The following is a 20,792-nucleotide window of genomic DNA, read 5'->3' on the forward strand; positions in this document are numbered from 1 at the left end:
GCTGCTCTCGCAGGAAATTTAAGGAATTTCATTTAGCAGCTTTCGACAATATCTACATCAAAGGAAATTAAAAAGGCTTTAAAATTGAATGGGGACGTTTTAAAAAACTCATTTATCAGACCTTGGATAACACCCACTTTTGTTCCCTTTCTACAACTGTCACTCTGTAAGCATTCTGAACTTCATTTGCAGACCTACAGGAGTGATTAGTAACTTGGTATGGAGAGCTGTTAAGACAGGATCTCCAAAGAGGGAACCTACCATTCAGTCATACACCAGTAGGTGGGTAACGTGATGCATCAGCAACCAGACATCCAGTTTGCAGATGACAGGGAAATTGGTCAAGGAGATAATACACCAGTACAAAAAGAGAGCCCCTGGCCTACTGCTGGCCATCAAGTGAACCAATGGTATGAGTAGGAGGTGGATGGTCTCAGTTTATTGACCAATATTAATCATATCATAAAATGAGCAGTACAATGAATATTGAATCTAATCCTGAGAAGTCTGAAGTGATGCACTTGGTAAGACAAACAAGGCTAGGGCATGCACCATGACTATGCACCTAGATCTGAATCCCATGGCAAAGGCGGCTACAATTTAATGTTGACTCCATTTGGTCCTAGGATAGAGGGGCCTCAGTGTACAAGATCATGAACATTAATGGTGGCAGCACAAGTAGATGGTGAAGAAGCACAGGAAACTTGCCTTCATTAGCTAGGACATAGAAAGCAAGAGCAGGAGGCTACGATACACCTTATAAAATCTGGCTAGGTCACAAATGTAGCACTGCATGTACTTTTGGTCACTACACTATAGGAAGGATGTGTCTGCAATGAAGAGGATGCTGAGGAGATTTACCAAGATGTTGCATTGGATGGAGCTTTCAGTTATGAGGAGAGGCTGGGTTTGTTTCTCAGAGCAGAGGAGGTGGAGTGCTTATAAAATGGTGTACAAAATTATGTGAGGCCAACATAGATAGTAGCAGAGCATGGCTCGATGACTTGGTATTAGAGGCCATGCAAGAAAACACAAAACTCCTTTATAAGCCTGTTTTATTGGCTCGTCACTCAACCCTGAAACATCTGGACAGCAAAGAAGCATTAATCAGGATGGACGCTTTTATTGAAGATAACTCAGCATTTCAGCATTTCCCTCAAAACTAATCAATAACTTTCAAGGCCTTGGCCTCAATACCTCCTTGTACAATTGGATCCTTGATTTCCTCACTTGCAGACCTCAGTTCGAATTGGCAACAAAATCTCCTCCACATTCACTAACGGCACAGGTGTACCAGAGGGCTGTGTGCTTAGCCCTCTGCTCTACTCACTTTACACTTATGACTGTGAGGCTAAGCCCTGCTCCAATGCCAAATTTAAGTTTGCTGACAACACCACTACTTTTTGCTGAATCCAGCATATAGGCGGGAGTCTGAAAATCTGGCTGAGTGGTGGCATAACAAATTCTTACTCAATGTCAGCAAGACCCAGGAGATGATTATTGACTTCATTTGGAGGAAATTGGAGGTTTATGAACCAGTCCTCATTGGGTGATCAGAGATGGAGAAGGTGAACAATTTTAAATTCCTCAGTGTTATAATTTCAGAGGATCTGATTCGAAGGAATCATGGCAGTGCCTCAACTTTCTTGGAAGTTTGTGAAGATTCAGTATGACATCTAAAACTCTGACAAGCATCTTTTGATGTGTGGTGGAGAGAACACTGACTGGTTGCATCATACTCTGGTATGGAAACAGCTACACCCTTCAATGAAAAAATTCTAGTGGACATGGCCACATAGAACCACAGAACCATAGAACATTACAGCACAGAAACAGGCCTTTTGACCCTTCTTGGCTGTGCCGAACCATTTTTCTGCCTAGTCCCACTGACCTGCACCTGGCCCATATCCCTCCATACACCTCTCATCCATGTATCTATCCAAGTTTTTTTTTTAATGTTAAAAGTGAGCTCGCATTTACCACTTTATCTAGCAGCTCATTCCACACTCCCACCACTCTGTGTATGAAGATGCCCCCCTAATGTTATACTTTTCCTCCTTCAACCTTAACCCATGTCCTCTGGTTTTTTTCTCCCCTAGCCGCAGTGGAAAAAGCCTGCTTGCATTCACTCTATCTATACCCATTATAAGTAAATTACATCACATCTATGTGAAATGTTGTCACAAGAAAGCAGCATTACTGTTAGATTTATTATGCTAGCAAGAAAATGAAACTCAGGTTTGTATATGATGACATATATGAACTTTGATAATAAATTTACTATGAACTTTGAAAAGTCTATTGCATCTACACTTCACTCCTGTGCTGAAAGTACCTGTTGTTTAAGCAGCAGCAACTTCTGAACCTCAATATACGCAGCTTGGAGAGCAGCTCGAGCCTGCAGCAAGTTTCCATCTAATCCTTGGCTTGTTTTATTCAGCTCATCCTCTCGCAATGAAATGCTCAACAATTGCTCCAGCTGGCTCCTTTCTGCAATCAAAAACTTTTAATGTTGTACACTGGTATAATTTACAATGGAACACAGCTTAATGGGCAAAAACTGGAATGCAGTGGACATAAGGCAGTGCAACTGAGTGTACAACAGCTCTAATACATACAGTTCATTCTTTTGTAACTGTCTACTGCATTGTTTCTAGCTTTCTTTCACTGAAACTCAGAGCAGTTCCCTAGCCTTGGGTTAACGAGTGATTTATACAGTGCTGGTAGACTTGAATGCGGGTCCCAGCAATTTGAAAGTGGGCAATATTTACAATATAATCTAGCACAGGAGTCAAGAAGGGAGAATAGCATGAAGTTTAGTGAAAATGATTCAAGGTAGCACAGCAGACTTGGCAGTTCAGGGAGGGGTACACTGGAGAAGCTCTCACTGTAAGGAGGTGTCTCACCATTAACAAAACTCACACAGCAGAAGCAAATGAAGTGAAAGTGGGCCTGAGGGGGGCGGGGGGGGGGGGTACAAAAATAGGATGAAAGTCTTATCTTGTGCTCAAGAATCCGATAGCACAGTAACTGCGGCATCCATAAGGCCGAATTACAATTAGCCTACTCACCTCTTTTACTTTTGATCTTTCTCCTCTTATTATTTCTCTCCAAACCATGAAGTTCTGGAGACAGGCCATCCTTCAGGAAAACAGAAAGGCTAAGTCATTTCTAAACAGTAATCAGCACACTAATCATATGCAATCTGAAACCTGGTTCAACCAGGTTTGTTAAAAGTAACATGAACAAACTAGAAGTTCACATCTCAAATCTTGACCCAAGTAAGCAGAACTTAATCCAGATTTAACAGTTAGGAGATAGAAGATTATCAAATAAAGTTTCTGTTTGATCCCAGCTCTTGCCGTAAACTATGGAATTTAGTGAGGAGAGGTTCAGGGTTTGCTGAGGCCTGGAATGCAGATTACTTGACGTGTTCAATGAAGAAAACAAAGCAGCTTGGGAACTGCAAGCCCATGGTAGTCAGATAGTATAATCAACTGGTCAAAGTCAAACATTCATTCAAATACATTTATTATCAAAGAATGTTTGCTTACAGGTAGCCACAAAACAAGAAACCTGAAAGAACCTAATTAAAGAAAAAATAAAAAGACCAATACCTGATGTACAAGAAAAGGGGGAAAAACATAAATCAGCAAATAATTGAAGAGTACAAAGTTCCAAACCAAACTGAGCCTGGAGTAGGCCCAAAGTCTTATCAATCCATCATATTAGCAGGCTTGGAGCACAGCTGAGGGGGCAGTCTTCATAGACTCACTGCCATGGAGAGAGGAGTGACCATTGTGGAGAGCAAGCAAAATCAGCTCTTGCCTCTGATAGTGACACCCTGTCTTTTCAGTCTATCTGGATTAGTGCTTAACTTGACTAAACAATGGAACAGCAAGAGGCTCTGGCACCCTGGTGAGAGAGGAGAGATATGATCCAGTACCACACCTCAGGACGACAGTATCACTGGCCAGGCTATTTAGTGTCTATCGCCATTTATCCTAAGTAGATAGCCATGTACCTTCAACAGCATTGCTTTCAGTGGGCAGTTAAAAGTCAATCACATTAGCGTGGGAATGGAGGCAGAAGAGACCAGACGGGGCAAGAACATCAAAAGAGACTTTGGTGAACCAGTTGGGATCTTACAATAATCCTGTTTGTTGATCACTTTCACTGTGGAATGTTATTGAATGAGACCCTGAGTCCTGAAAATGGGAACATAGGTAGATGGGATGGCATGCTTACCTTCAATGGCGAAGGCACTGATGCAACAGTTGGGACGTTATATTGCAGTTGTACAAATTCTTGCTTAGGCCACACTAGAGTACAGTTCTGATATCCACATTAAAGGAAGGATGTGATCAAACTAGAGAGGGTACAGAAAATGATGTAGTCTGCGCTAGAAAGGTTGTGTTATCAAAAGAGATGGGATAAACTGGGCTGGTTTTCCTTGGAGCAAAGAAGACACAACAGAGGCCACTTAATTCACACACCTGTACACCTCACTAATGCAAATATCTGATCAGCTAATCATGTGGTAGCAGCTAAATGCGTAAAAACGTGTACATGGTCAAGAAATTCAATTGTTTTTCAGGATGGGGGTGATTTAAGTACAGTTGGCCCTCCTTATCCACAGGTTCCGCATGCGCGTATTCAACCAACGGCGAATCAGGAAAACGCGGAAGTTCTCTCCGGCACTTGTTGTTTGAGCATTGTTCGCCTCGTGTCTCGTGGAGACTTTTTTTCTTGACATTATTCCCTAAACAACTATTTACTTAGCATTTACATTGTATTAGGTATTATAAATAATTTAGACATTATTTAAAGTATATGGGAGGATGTACATAGGTTACATGCAAATACTACGCCATTCATATGAGGGACATGAACATCCGCATTTTTTGGTATCCGTAGGGGTTCTTGGAACCAAACCCCCCCCCCCCATGGATAAGGAAGGCCGACTGTAAATTTGACCATTGAGTGAATGCTCCTGCCAGGTGGGGTCGTTTGAATATCATGGAACAGCTGATCTCCCTGGGACTTCCATGAACAACTGTCTCTAGTTTACAGAAAAACAAAAAGGATCCAGTGAGCTGCTGTTCTGTGGGCAAAAATACCTTGTTAATGAGAGATCAGACGAGAATGGCCGGACTGGTTCAGGCCGACAGCAACTTAAATAACCACGCGTTACGACAGTGGTGTGCAGAAGAATATCGCTAAACACATCAAACCTTTAAGTGAATGAGGAGCAGAAGACCACCGATATACACTTGGTGGTCACTTTATTAGGTATAGGAGGTACAAATAAAATCTGTTTTTGTGTAGATGGACATGATGTTTGGCAGTGACATGACGAGCAAAAAGGCCTGTTTCCACACTGTACAACTCTGACTTTACCAGAAACCCACCCAATGCATCTGCCAAACAAGTACCTGGATTACTACAAGAAATAAACCTACTACTAATACATTTGTTTAAATCTACTTAGACAATGAAGGAAAAGATATATGACATCCATTTCTTCTCAAGAAAAGCCACCTCAGGGAGGAAGGACTGAATGGGCATCAACGCTCATTCACTCCTTACTCCCCGAGGCGGCTTTTCTTGAAGTCGATGGGAGGACATTTACAGTTGCCAGAAAAAGTTTGTGAACCCTTTGCAATTACCTGGTTTTCTGCATTCATTACTCATAAAATAGGAACCAGGGTGAAGGGACTCAGGAAAGGACAGATGGTAAAAAAGCAAAGATAGCATGCAGTCAGACTGTCAGGAAGAGGAGGTAGATGATAGGACAAAATTGCAGCCAGTAGGGCGAGTATCAGTGCAATAGGAATGCAAAATCAAAAAGGATAGCAAACACAGCACTCAAAGTGTTATATCTCAATGCAGAGCGTATACGAAATAAGGAGGATGATCTTGTTGCTCTATTACAGATTATCAGGTATGATGTTGTGACCATCACTGAATCATGGCTGAAGGATGGTTGTAATTGGGAGCTGAATGTCCAAGGTTACACGTTATATCAGAGGGATAGGTAGGCAGGCAGAGGGGTGGCATGAAAAGAATGACATCAAATCAGTAGAAAGATGCAACATAGGTTCAGAAGATGTTGAATCCTCGTGGGTTTACTGTGGTTAAGAAGGCGTACAGTGTATTGACCTTCATCAATCATGGGATTGAGTTTAGGAGCCAAGAGGCAATGTTACAGCTATATAGGACCCAGGTCAGACCCTACTCAGAGTACTGTGCTCAGTTCTAGTCGTCTCACCACAGGAAACCATAGAAAGGTTGCAGAGGAGATTTACAAGGATGTTGCCTGGACTGGGGGACATGCCTTATGAGAATAGGTTGAGTGAACTCAGCATTTTCTCCTTGGAGCGATGGAGAATGAGAGGTGACCTGATAGAGGTGTATAAGATGATGACAAGCATTGAACATGTGGATAGTGAGAGGCTTTTTCCCAGGGCTGAAATGGCTAGCACAAGGGGGCACATTTTTAAGGTGCTTGGAAGTAGGTACAGAGGAGATGTCGGGTAAGTTGTTGTTGTTTTTTATTTTATTTTATTTTATTTATTTATTTTAAATGCAGAGAGTAGTGAGTGCGTGGAATGGGTGCCAGCAATGGTGGTGGAGGTGGATATGATAAGGTCATTTAAGAGACTCCTGGATAGCTCAGAAAAATAGAGGGCTATGGGTGACTCTAGGTAATTGCACAGCTTTATGGGCTGAAGGGCCTGTATCATGCTGTCAGTTTTCTAAGCTTTCTATGAGACTGCAAGGGAAAAAGGACACTGATGGCAGTTGTATATAGGCCTCCCAACAGTGGCTGGTATGTGGACTGCAGATTACAAGAGGAAATAGAAAAGGTGTGTCAAAAGGGCAAGGTTATGGTAGTCCTGGGAGATTTTAACGTGCAGGTTGATTGGGAAAATGAGGTTGGAAATGGATCTCAAAAGAGCGAGTTTGTTGAATGCCTACAAGATGGCTTTTTAGAGTAGCTTGCCATTGAGCTTAATAGGGGATCAGCTATACTGGATTGGGTGTTATGTAATGAACCAGAGGTGATTAGGGAGTTTAAGGTAAAAGAGCCCTTAGAAGCCAGTGATCACAATATAACTGAGTTCAACTAGAAATTTGATAGGGAGAAAGTAAAGTCTGATATACCAGTATTTCAGTGGAGATTATAGTGGTATGAGGGAGGAGTTGGCCAAAGTAAATGGAAAGGAGAAACTGGCAGGGGAGATTGCAGAGCAGCAATGGCGTGAGTTTCTGGAAAAAATGAGGAAGGTGCAGGACAGATGCATTCCAAAAATGAAGAAATACTCAAATGGCAAAACAGTACAATGGTGGCTGATAAGGGAAGTCGAAGCTAATGTAAAAGCAAAAGAGAGGGCAGACAACAAAGCAAAAATTAATGGAAGATAGAGGATTGGAAAGCTTTTCAAAAACCTACAGGGAGCAACTAAAATAATCATTAGAAGGGAAAAGGTGAAATGTGAAAGCAAGCAAGCAAACAAAATCATTTACAGGTATGTAAAAAAAAAATAAGAGAGATGGCAGTAGATATAGAACCGCTAAAGAATGAGGCTGGAAAAATAATAACTGGGGCCAAAGAGATGGCAGGTAAACTAAATGTGTGTTTTGCATCAGATGTGCCAGATGTTGTAGTGTGTGAAGAGAAGTGAGTGCAGTTACTATTACAAGGGAGAAAATGCTCAAAAAGCTGAAAGACCAAGGGGTACAGAAGTCATCCAGACCAGATGAACTCCACCCTAGGGTTCTGAAAGAGATAGCAGTAAAGATTGTGGAGGCATTAGCAATGATATTTCAAAAATAATTGGAATCTGGCATGGTGCCAGAGAACTGGAAAATTGCAAATGTCACTCCACTCTTTAAGAAAGGAGGAAGGCAGCAGAAAGGAAATTATAGACCAGTTAGCCTGATCTCAGTGGCTGGGAAGACGTTGGAGTCACTTGTTTATAAAGGAGTACTTGATGACACAGGACAAGATAGGACAAAGTTAGCATTGTTTCTTTTAGGGAAAATCTTGTCTGACAAACCTGTTGGATTCACCCCAAGAAGATTACAAGGATAAAGGGGATGCAGTGGATGTTGTATATTTGGACTTTTAGAAAGCTTTGACAAGGTGCCACACATGAGCTGCTAACCAAGTTAAGAGCCCATGGTATTACAGAAAAGTTACTAACATGGTTAGAGCATTGGCTGATTGGTAGGAGGCAATGAGTGACAATTAAAGGATCCTTTTCTGGTTGGTCGCCAGTGACTCACGCAGGGGTCGGTGTTGGGGCCACTTCTTTTTATGCTGTTTATAAATGGATTGTGATGATGGAATAGATGGCTTTGTTGCAAAGTTTGCAGATGATACAAAGGTTGATGGAGGGGCAGGTAGTGCTGAGGAAACAGGAAGGCTGCAGAAGGACAGATTAAGAGAATGGGCAACAAAGTGGCAAATGAAATTTAATGTTGGAAAATGCATGGCCATGCAATTTGGTTGTAGAAATAAATGTGCAGACTATTTTCTAAGTAGGGAGAAAATCGAAAAATTTGAGATGCAAGGGGACTGGGGAATCCTTGGGCAAAACACCCTAAAAGTTAACTTGCAGGTTGCAAGTCAAATGCAATTTATTTCAAGAGGTGTAGAATGTAGAAGAGATGTGATGCTGAGGCTTTATAAGGCACTGGTGAAGCTGCACCTTGAGTAATATGAACTGTTTTGGGCTTCTCATCTAAGAAAAGATGCGCTGGCATCGGAGACGGCCCAGACATGGTTCACAAGGATGCTTCTGGGAATGAAAGGGTCATTTGGTGGCTCTGGTTCTGTACTCGCTGGAACTTAGAGGGATGAGGAGGAATCTCATTGAGACCTTTTGATTGTTAAGAGATCTAGACAGAGTAGATGTGAAAAGGATCCCCAATGGTAGGGGAGTCTAAGACAAGAGGGTACAGCCTCCGGGCAGAGGGGCGTCCATTTAAAACAGATGCGAAGAAATTGCTTTAGCCAGAGTGTAGTGAATTGGTGGAATTTGTTACCAAAGGCAGTTGTGGAGGCCAAGTCATTGGATGTATTTAAGGCAGTGTTTGATAGGTTCTTGACTGGACACTTTTTCAGAGGTTACAGGGTGAAGGCTGGGAGTGAGGTTGAGGAGGGGGAAAAAAACAATCAGCCATGATTAAATGATGGAGCAAACTTGATGGGCCATATGGCCTAATTCTGCTCCTATGCCTTAGGGTATAAAATGTGGTTTAATCTTCATCTCGGTCACAATAATAGACAAAGACAAATGCCTAAACTAATAACATACAAACAATTGTACTTCATCTCATCAATACTGAGTACACCATTTAAACAATTACATACTAGGTTCAAAAAGTCTGAACCTCTGGGGTAATGCCTTCTACATAAGCTATTTGAAATTGGGTGTTCTAACCAATGAGATGAGATTGGAGGTGTGGGTTGTAGAGGTGCCCTGCCCTATGAAAAAGACACAGTTTACTGACAGAGCTTGGTCTTCTCAAGAAAGCTCTGTTTATGTGCACCATGCCTCAATGAAAACAACTTTCAGAGGACCTTAGAAGAATTGTCGGGATGCATTGAAGCTGAAAAAGGCTACAAAAGCATTTCGAAAGACCTAAGTGTTCATCAGTCCACAGTAAGAGAAACAGTCTACAAATGGAGGAAACTCATTACTGTTGCTACTCTCCCTAGGAGTGGGCTCCTGCAAATATCACACCAAGAGCACAATGTGCAATGCTGAAGGAGGTGAAAAGGAACCCAAAGGTAACAGCAAAAGACCTGCAGAAATCTCTAAAACTTGCTGAAGTCTCTGTTTACATGTCCACTATAAGAAAAACAAAATACTAAACAAGAATGGCGTTCTTGGAAAGACACCAGAGGAAACCACTGCTCTCCAAAAAAAAACAACACTGCTGTATGTCTCAAGTTTGTAAAAGACCACCTGGATGTTCCACAACAGTCTCGACAATGATCTGTGGACAGGTGGGACAAAAGTTGGATTTTCTGGCAGAAATGCACACCACTATGTTTGGAGGAAAAAGTGCACTGCGGACCAACAACTCATCCCAACTGTGAAGCATTGTGGAAGGAGTATTATGGTTTGGTTCTGTTTTGCTACCTTAGGGACTGGACAGCTTGCAATTGTTGAGGGCACAATAAATTCAAAATTGTATCAAGACATTTTACAGGAGAATGTCAGCGTTGTGGTTCGTCACCTGAAGCTGAATAGAAGTTGGATGTTGCAATAAGACAGTGACCTGAAACACAAGAGTAAATCAACAACAGAAAAATTAAAAAAGAAGAAAATTCATGGTTTGGAATGGCCAAGTCAGAATCCAGACCTTAACCTAATTGAGATACTGTGGCATGACCTGAAGAGTTCATGCAAGGTATCCCACAAATACTGATGAACTGAAATATTTTTGTATGGAGGAATGGTCTAACGGCGATTCCTTTGCTTGCATCTTTGCAAACAGCTTTATTTCTATCTTTAACATCTCTATTTTTCCCTTTCAGGGTTCTTTTGAAGACGATGACCTGGAGTTACACGCTGACTTCGGTTCTTTCCAGGAATGGGACCTGGTCTTGGGATCTCACAACTGGCTGTTATTCGATATACCAAGACCGTGGCCTAGAAGATTACTCGCCTTCGGAGTTTTGGGATTTCGTGATTCTTAAGGTGGGCAGACTCGTGGTTGGTACCTCTGCAGGGAATCGATGAGTCATGGAAGATGGAAGATCAAAAGCAGCAAGCTGGCTTCTGGCTGTGTGCCCAGAGACCCAAGTTCTTTGGGCACAGAGCTCAGAAAAAGTGACGCAATGGACTCTTAACATCGTAAAACAGCAAGTTGTTTGTTTTCTCCCCTCTCGTTGTGAAACAAACACAGCTCTTTTTCCCTTATTAGGAGAGAGAGAGAGCCTGTGGTATGTCAAATAATGGGCGAACGTGAAGCTGCACACTTGAGTGCTCGGTGGGGAGCGCCAATGCCTTTTTTGCTGGTGGGGAAGAGGGTGATCATTGCTTTGCTGCCGCTTATGTGTGGGGGGGCTTTGGGGTTCTGACATTTAACTGTCATTCATTCTTTGGGGTACTCTTTTGTGAATGGTTGTGAAAAAAGAATTTCAGGATGTATATCATATATGTTTCTCTGACATTAAACTTACCTTTGAAAGTCCTACTTGTCATTGTGCAAGTCTGATCAGCAGCTACAGGAAACATTTGGTGGATGTTATTACTGCTACAGAAGGTCCTACCAGTTATTAAATACAAGGGTTCACATATTTTTTCCCAGCCTGGAACTGTGAATGATGAAACAATGTGTTCAATAAAGACATGGAAAGCAGAATTGTTTGTGTGGTACTAGTTTAGACAGATTCTGTTGGTATTACTGTGACTTAGATGAAGAATAGTACACATTTCATGAGTAATTAATACACAAAACCAGGTAACTGCAAAGGGTTCACAAACTTATTTTTGCAAATTTAAGAGGTAATTAGGTGAGAATGCACTTGATACAAAGAACCTCAAAAGTGACATTTCCCCCGCTACCTCACTGTTAACCAGAAAGAATTCAGAAAGCAGCATTTGATGTCACTTTTAATAGATAGTGTAAAGCATACTTGCATTTAAGTTTGAGGAGGAAATATTAAGAGAACGCAATGAGGAGAGGTGATGGCGGAGGCTTGCAAGGGCAATGCTGTGTGCTTGAAGTAATCCTATGTACTGAATTATCACGTACCGCTGTTGCTCTTCTTCTCTTCCCCAGTACTTGACTGTCATTGAGTTCACCGCCAGAAGTATAGCTGCTATCAGTGGCACCATCTGCTGCAATGCAACATGGCACAGAGGAACTCTGCTGGGCAAGCACCTCACCATTCTCCTCTAACTGAAGAGTGCCTTGTCGACAGGAACCATCACCGGTGGAAAGGAGGGATCCCTTTTCCATCCCACTATTCTTCATAGGAATGCCGTCGAGACCAATTTGTGAGTCTATGCTTCCTTCCATCTTCACTGTGGGGAGCTCCTGGGTTGAAGAGCTGGAGTTGTCATCAGTGTTACCAAGCTGGAGTGTTTCTGAGAGGGCAGGGCAATCACGAGCAGCCTGTTTCACCTGGCAGGTTGAAGTATTTGGTCCTGGAGGTAATGGAGACAGCTTGCTGCTTGGAATGCTGGGAGCCCTGTCCTCCTCCAGGTGTTTCAAGTCGTTGCCAAACAGATTATAAATCGATCGTTTGTCTGTGACCACACTGCTTTCAGAGAGGCTGCGCTTCCGAATGGTTCCGGCTGTTGCACTGGAGATTCCCTCCCACTGAAAGCCTTCCAGAGAAAGGAAGTTTTTTTCCTCATCCAGCTGCAGAGCTTCCAAGCTGGTTTGCACCGACGGAACCATCTCAATCCCAAACCTGGAAACAGAACCGTAAACATATCAACACAAAGCAAAGTCAATTCCACAGGCAGACTGCTTATGAGTACATCTTAACTACAAAGAAACGTTGTGTGTAGAGGTACTCAATGCATTACTGAACATTTTCCACCAAATGATTCCCCTGCTAGAGGGGGGCCAGGGCATGCGACTGAAGGCCAGAGCACTACAACACAGAAATAGGTATTTCGGCCCATGTAGTCTATTCTGCCTAGTCACACTGACCTTAGCTCTCCATACCCCTCCCATCCAAACCTCTCTCAAATGTTGAAACTGAATCCACATTCATCACTTCTGATGGCAGCTCATTCCACACTCACTGCTAACCCATGACATCTACTCGTCCAACCTCAGTGGAAAAAGCCAGCTTGCATTTATCCCATCTATACCCCTCATAAATCTATATAATGTACTTCTTATCAAATCTCCCCTCATTCTCCTACACTCCATGGAATAAAAAGTCCTAACCTATTCAACCTTTCTCCACGACTCATGTCAAGTCCCAGCAACATCCTTGTAAAGTTTCTCCACACACTTTCAAACATATTGATATCTTTATGTAGTTAGGTGACCAGAAAAGAGCAAATGAGGCCTCAGCAACATCTTATACAACTTCAACGTGACATCACAACTCATTTACTCAATACTTAGATTTATAAAGACCAATGAATCAAAAGCTCTCTTCATGACTATCTACCAGTGATGCCACTTTCAAGGAATTATAGACCTTTATTCCCAGAACCCTCGAAGATAACCCCACTAAGGTAAGAAAGATCTGAGTTGAAATGGCAGTGGAAGCTTTGCCAATGATCAGAAGTTCCACTATGTTATTGGAGTCAGAAACTGACAAATCCCTTCTACCGCCCCTTCCTCCCCATACACACACACTCACGCTCACTCTCTGTCGCTCTCTAAGGGTTTCCATATTCTTATTTATGTGGAGTAAGCTTGTTAATCCAACCACACAAACAATCACGCGGCGAGTTGATAGCTAGCCAAAGATCATCTCACTGCAGACAACCAGTGTGTAGCAAGCTTCACCCTCTACACATCCATGTATTCTGAGTCACAAAACCAAAACAAGGTCCACAGGAATTGCTACAGCGTCAACTGTGACTTACTGCACCATACTCGCAAGTCTGAAGACTTGAGTTCAAATCCATTCTGGTGGGTAAACACAAAAACCTCAGTCAACATTGTCATGAGGGCGGCACTGAGAGAGAAGAGGCAATCTTTGGTACGACACGCTGTTGGAATGAAATTTTAACCCAACACCAATTCTCCTAGCTGCAAAGAAAAAATTCTACAAGAGAACAAGAGGAACAAATTATTTCCTTACTGACCTTGGTAAACCCTTGCCAAGCTCCTGTTTCTTTTTAGCGACTTGCTGTATAACTTGATCCCAATTGACATGATGCCGAGAAACACTGAGCAGCTGACGTACAGTTGGTTTCAGACCAGATTCCTTCTCAGATTCACTTTTCTTCTGACTTCCTATGTTCCGAATTCGGCGGGCAATATTGAGGTTTGGTTCAGGGACATGAGTACCAGGTCGGGACTTAGCGTTGATATGGCGAGTTAGGTCTCTTTGTACAGAGGTGGGAAGTCCAAGTTTGTTGAGTTCAGACAAGAGATGGTTGGAACCCTGGACCCCTCCACTCTGTACCTCAGTGTCAGAGGAACAATTATCAAATGTTTCAGGAGAAATGGAACCTTGGACCTCATTTGCATTTTTTGCTTCAGTCACTGCAAAGGAGAAAGTGGATGATGGTTGATCTCTTGTTCTTGAAGCCAAGGTTTTTGAATCAGCTTCTGTGATGCAGACTTCAAAATCAGTGTCATGCTGGGTACCTAATATAGCTGTTTGATCTTTTATTGTCTGTGCACAAGACTGCCTCTGATTTGAATGCATGCTTGCAGAATCTATAATTGTATCTGAGTGAGATTCTTCTAGTTTTTGTACACAAGTCTGTCCTGAATTTACGGCTGCAAATCGGTCCAACTCTTCTGAAATGCCAATAGGTTCTTGGCTCAGTTTCCTGGAGTCACCTGGTGCTTGCTGCACCATGTCTCCATCTGTGTTCTGCAATTTACTGTTACTGTTTCTACCCTCCCCAGGTTCTCCACTACTCTCTGGATGACTGTCTTGTCCACAATCAGATTGACTCTGCCTCAGGGCTTCTCTGGCCAGTCTCAGCATCTCATTCAAACTATTGTCCAGTGACGACTTGTCACCACAGCCTGATGCAGCCAGTGAGGGCCGTACAGTTGTCTCTGTTGAAAGGGGAGCTATTGATGTGCTTGGTGCACTGTTCAGCCCTTGTGTGCTCTTACTAAGTAGTGAACATCCACGTGTTCCCAAATTGGGGGACCTTGGCCACTTCTCACTTTCTATCTTACATGAGGGTTCGTCTTTCATTGGGTTTGAATCTGAAGCAGAGGATGCACGTTCAGGAGGAGGACGAGGTAAAAATTTGGCATTAAGCATGGCAGGAAGCTGGTTCCCATCTTCGTTTGCTGCTTTGATTTCATCCTCTGTTGAGTAACCATGTTGTATTAGAGAGTTTGCACCACTGCTTGATCCTTCAGTCACCTTCCCAGAGTGCCGACCACCACTTCGGTGCCGAGTCTCAATGTCTTTCACTCGTGCCGACCTGGAACTGCTTCCAGGTTCATTCACATTCCTGCTTTTAATACCAGGATCCGTGGCCAGATCTTTAGACTTCTGAGAACGATATGGAGCCCAGCGATGCCTCTTATCTCTCGGGGGACTTAAGCTTTTCCCCCCACTCTCATCACTTTTATTCTGGGCTTTTAAAACAAGGTTAAAACTCAACATCCCTTCACTTGGTACATCATCACTGGTGAAATCCATGTGACATTCCTGAAAGGCATAATCATTCTTGCTGAACCTGTCTGATGCTTTTCTCCCTGGCCTCCTCCAGCTTTGTGCTTTCTCCCACGCACGCCGATCTCTCACATTTCTGCTATCCATTTGATTCAACTTCTGCATTTTCCCTTTACTCCATTTCCGATCCAGCTCCTCCACAGAATTACCGCTGTTACCAGACTGATGTCGGGCATTTGACCTGCTGCTCATGTAGTGAGCTGCATTGTCTGCAACAGTGCTGGCAATAGTGTTCCAGTTCGATGGGCCCCCTTGGACCTTGCGATGATGACTAGGTGCCCCCCCTGGTCCACTGGAATGCCAGCTATGATTGGAATACCAAATGGGAGCCGCTCCGCTGTCATCGGGCTTCCAGCTGTGATGTCCCCATGAGCCCAGTGAGCGTCGGTTTACAGAACCTCCTGAATTTGTCTTACAGTGGTATTTGCTCAATCTGCAACTGGCATATTCCCTTGGGACCCAGTTCCGGTCCCGCTCTCCTGCACTTTCATGGTGCCGTGCTGATTGGACATATTGGCTCATAGGCTGGCAGGTCTGTTGGTCTTCCCTCATCCTCCAATATCGTCTGTCATCACCATCTGCTCGGTTTCCTGGCTTCGGCACGTCATTCTTTCTACACAAAACAAAATAACACACATACAATTATTAAATTTATAGCACAGTAAGTAGCTACTGGCCCAATATGGAAAGAACATCGAACTACTGTAGATACTGGAAATCTGAAAAAAAAAACACCAATGTTGGAATACTCAAAGTAACCTGTAGGAACAAAACATTAACCGTTTCTCTTTCCACAAATGCTGCCTACTCTGATTGAGAACTTGCATTTATATATATATTTATTTTATTTATTCCTCATTGCAATCTATATTCTTTCTTAAACATCAGCCAATAAATGTACATTACTTTCCCTTAAATCGTTCCACAACTTGATTTAACTTACATTTATAACCTTTCACATTCCCTTCAGGTCTTTGCAGTCCAAAGAACTATTTAAAGTGGCTATTAAAAGATGAGAAATTTAATCAACAGCAAGTCCCTACAAATAATATGATTTGGACTAGATAATGTTTTAAAAATTCTGAAACAGGAATAAATATTTTCCAAGACACAGAGAATAACACTCTTGTGCTTATTCAAGAGCAGTGGTTCCCAAACTTTTTTTGGATTACCGCTCCCTTGGCTCCTAGACCACATCCCCCGAGCCCTTTTCCGTTTCCAGCAATTACATAAAAACAATATAACCATATAACAATTACAGTACAGAAACAGGCCATCTCGGCCCTTCTAGTCCGTGCCGAACTCTTACTTTCACCTAATCCCACTGACCCGTACTCAACCCATAACCCTCCATTCCTTTACTGTCCATATACCTATCCAATTTTACTTTAAATGACAATACCAAACCTGCCTCTACCTCTTCTACTGGAAGCTCATTCCACACAGCTACCACTCTCTGAGTAAAGAAATCACCCCTCATGTTACCCTTAAACTTTTGCCCCCTAACTCTCAACTCATGTCCTCTTGTTTGAATCTCCCCTACTCTCAATGGAAAAAGCCTATCCATGTCAACTCTATCTATCCCCCTCATAATTTTAAATACCTCTATCAAGTCCCCCCCCCCCTCAACCTTCTACACTCCAAAGAACAAAGACCAAACCTGTTCAATCTTTCCCTGTAACTTAGGTGCTGAAACCCAGGTAACATTCTAGTAAATCTTCTCTGTACTCTCTCTATTTTGTTGATATCTTTCCTATAATTCGGTGACCAGAACTGTACACAATACTCCAAATTCTGCCTTACCAATGCCTTGTACAATTTTAACATTTCATCCCAACTCCTATACTCAATGCTCTGATTTATAAAGGCCTGCATACCAAAAGCTTTCTTCACCACCCTATCCACATGAGATTCCACCTTCAGGGGACTATGCACCATTATTCCTAGATCACTCTCTTCTACTGTATTCTTCAATGCCCTACCATTTACCATGTATGTCCTATTTGGATTATTCCTACCAAAATGTAGCACCTCACACTTATCAGCATTAAACTCCATCTGCCATTTTTCAGCCCACTCTTCTAACTGGCCTAAGTCTCTCTGCAAACTTTGAAAACCTACTTCATTATCCACAACGCCACCTACCTTAGTATCGTCTGCATACTTACTAATCCAATTTACCACCCCATCATCCAGATCATTAATGTATATGACAAACAACACTGGACCCAATACAGATCCCTGAAGCACACCACTAGTCACCGGCCTCCAACCTGACAAACAGTTATCCACCACTACTCTCTGGCATCTCCCATCCAGCCACAGTTGAATCCATTTTACTACTTCAATATTAATACCTAACGATTGAACCTTCCTAACTAACCTTCCATGCGGAACCTTGTCAAAGGCCTACCTGAAGTCCATATAGACAACTTCCACTGTTTTACCCTCGTCAACTTTCCTTGTAACCTCTTCAAAAAATTCAGTAAGATTTGTCAAACATGACCTTCCACGCACAAATCTATGCTGACTGTTCCTAATCAGACCCTGTCTATCCAGATAACTATATATACCATCTCTAAGAATACTTTCTATTAATTTACCCACCACTGTCATCAAACTGACAGGCCTATAATTGCTAGGTTTACTCTTAGAACCCTTTTTAAACAATGGAACCACATGAGCAATATGCCAATCCTCCTTTTCTAATGACATTTGAAATATTTCTGTCAGAGCCCCTGCTATTTCTACACTAAGCTCCCTCAAGGTCCTAGGAAATATCCTGTCAGGACCTAGAGATTTATCCACTTTTATATTCCTTAAAAGCGCCAGTACTTCCTCCTCTTTAATCATCATAGTTTCCATAACTTCCCTACTTGTTTCCCTTACCTTACACAATTCAATATCCTTCTCCTTAGTGAATATCGAAGGAAAGAAATTGTTCAAAATCTCCCCCATCTCTTTTGGCTCCACACATAGCTGTCCACTCTGATTCTCCAAGGGACCAATTTTATCCCTCACTATCCTTTCATTATTAATATAACTGTAGAAACCCTTTGGATTTATTTTCACCTTACTTGCCAAAGCAACCTCGCAAAGCAATCTTCTTTTAGCTTTTCTAATTTCTTTCTTAAGATTCTTCTTACATTCTTTATATTCCTCGAGCACCTCATTTACTGCATGCTGCCTATATTTATTGTAGATATTTCTCTTCTTCCTAACCAAGTTTCCAATATCCCTTGAAAACCATGGCTCTCTCAAACTTTTAGCCTTTCCTTTCAACCTAACGGGAACATAAAAATTCTGTACCCTCAAAATTTCCACATTTAAATGACTGCCATTTCTCTATTACATCCTGCCCAGAAAACAAATTGTCCCAATCCACTCCTTCTAAGTCATTTTGCATCTCCTCAAAGTTAGCCTTTCTCCAATCAAAAATCTCAACCCTGGGTCCAGTCCTATCCTTCTCCATAATTATATTGAAACTATATAAAGAATATATTGAAATTATATAACGAAATTAGACTTACAATGCAGTGGAAGAAAATAGGAACTGCAAAATTAAAGCAGTGATAAATATTTGCAGAAGTTATTCATATTTATTCAAAGCTACAAATAAAATTATATCCTTATTTAATTACAGTACAAACAATTTTCATCAGCGATTTTAGAGCATACATTAGAAGTCCAAATATTCACTACTTCATTGCTTTTTCACCTTTCAGTTAGATAGATGGGCTTGGTGTAGAGATATCAGCTTCTCAATATCAGGCTGAATGTCACACGGAAGGAGTCTCAAATCTTCACGTTCAATGATTTGCCATCTGTTTTGTTACTTTGAAAGACATTGGGTAGATAGATCTGAAACTGTGCTGACCTAAATTTGATGTTGGAAAAGCAATAAAGAACACCTTAACCACAGTACAAGATAGCGTTCAGAGATCTCTTTCTGCAACTAAAAGTTTTGATATGATTTTTTTTCAGCCTCGGCTTCAGCTCAAAGCCATTATGTAACAAGATCAGTTCTTTCTCTATTCTTCCTGTTAATTCCTCAGTGCAAATGTTCAGAAATGGATGTATTACCCATTCTGGAATTTGGACAGAGAGAAGATTCTGAAATCTCTCTGACATGTCTTTATGCAGCTCACACGGATGGGCAGAATCTACTTGAAGATCATCATTTGGCATTCTTCCTTTCTCCTCCAACTCAAAGAAGACCGGAAATTGGAAAAGGTCACAATGGCCAAAGTTGCACTTAAATAGGGGTAACTTGGACAGAGGTGTGGAGATGACTGATCTGATTCACATGATTTCCTTGCAATTGAAGCTTGGTTTCATTAAACTGCTGGGGTGGTGTGGTTTGAATGGCCGAAAGGCTTGAATACCATGCTGTATTTCTAAATAAATAACTTTGCAAATAATTCTGACAAATAAGCAATGTCATGCCTAATATTCTTGAGCTGATTACTGAATGAAGCATTCAAGGCTTCAGAGAATTTTATCACAGTTTCAAAAGGTGCATAAAAGCATCTCAGGCAGGTTTTTCTTTCACAGCCACCCAACTTATCTGTGCAACAGCAAGCGTTCAAACTGTTCATCATTCTCAATACAAAGCTCTTAAAATAGTTGAGAATTAAGTATATGGGACTTCAAGTCAAGTTTATCGTCATTTCGACCATAAACTGCTGGTACAGTACACAGTAAAAATGGAACAATGTTCCTTCAGGACCATGGTGCTACATGAAACACAAAGCTACACTAGACTATGTAAAACATAAAAACTGCACTAAACTACAGACCTCCACAGGACTACATAAAGTGCACAAAACAGTGCAGGGCAGTACAATAATTATGTAAACAAGACAATAGGCGCAGTAGAGGACAAATTACAATATAATAATCAATGATGTAGATGTCAGTCTAGACTCTGAGTATTGAGTCTGATGTCTTGGGGGAAGAAACTGTTGCACAGTCTGGTTGTGAGAGCCCGAATGCTTCGGTACCTTTTGCCAGATGGCAGGAGGGAGAAGAGTTTGTGTGAGGGGTGCGTGGGGTCCTTCACAATACTATTAGCTTTGTGGGTGTAGCGTGTGGTATAAATGTCTGTAATAGCGGGAAGAGAAACTTTATTTACAATTGTGACAACAGTATTTAATGATTTGTGCAGCTGATCACTGAGGTTCTTTGTGACACGATGTCATCTGTGAATTACTCAGTGAATGGTAAGTATGTTAGGTACAATTTTATTTTTAAGAAAGTAATAACCCCATGGTGGCATCCTATCATTGATGGTGCCCAATCTGTTGCACTAGCAAGAATGCTGGTGAGTGAAATGTCCTCTTTGAAAAATTGCCCAATTCCTCAAAATATTGACACCCACTTCTTATGTTTCTAGTTCCTTGCAAATAACAACTCTTGAATC

At 41.8% G+C, this 20,792-nt stretch overlaps 2 protein-coding genes across 10 annotated transcripts in view; one reads left to right on the plus strand and one right to left on the minus strand.

The window, feature by feature from the left end:
- heatr4 (HEAT repeat containing 4) overlaps window positions 1–11,335 on the plus strand; it is a 199,349-nt gene extending 188,014 nt beyond the window's left edge. For 2 of the 5 annotated variants that reach the window (XM_059951604.1, XM_059951583.1), the window contains exon 15: window positions 10,556–11,334. In XM_059951604.1, coding sequence (XP_059807587.1) covers window positions 10,556–10,717 — 162 coding nt within the window. In that variant the 3' untranslated portion in view covers window positions 10,718–11,334. Of the gene's footprint in view, window positions 1–10,555 lie in introns of all 5 variants that reach the window. The other 3 variants (XM_059951592.1, XM_059951574.1, XM_059951601.1) reach the window with 2 other exon arrangements.
- znf106a (zinc finger protein 106a) overlaps window positions 1–20,792 on the minus strand; it is a 133,188-nt gene that overhangs the window by 38,692 nt on the left and 73,704 nt on the right. For all 5 annotated transcript variants that reach the window (XM_059951491.1, XM_059951501.1, XM_059951522.1 and 2 more), the window contains 4 exons: window positions 13,806–15,983; window positions 11,779–12,442; window positions 3,072–3,141; window positions 2,336–2,490 (listed from right to left, as the gene is read on the minus strand). In XM_059951491.1, coding sequence (XP_059807474.1) covers window positions 2,336–2,490; window positions 3,072–3,141; window positions 11,779–12,442; window positions 13,806–15,983 — 3,067 coding nt within the window. The remainder of the gene's footprint in view (window positions 1–2,335; window positions 2,491–3,071; window positions 3,142–11,778; window positions 12,443–13,805; window positions 15,984–20,792) is intronic.

This window comes from Hypanus sabinus, chromosome 2 (assembly GCF_030144855.1).
Source record: "Hypanus sabinus isolate sHypSab1 chromosome 2, sHypSab1.hap1, whole genome shotgun sequence".
NCBI classification, from domain to species: Eukaryota; Metazoa; Chordata; class Chondrichthyes; order Myliobatiformes; family Dasyatidae; genus Hypanus; species Hypanus sabinus.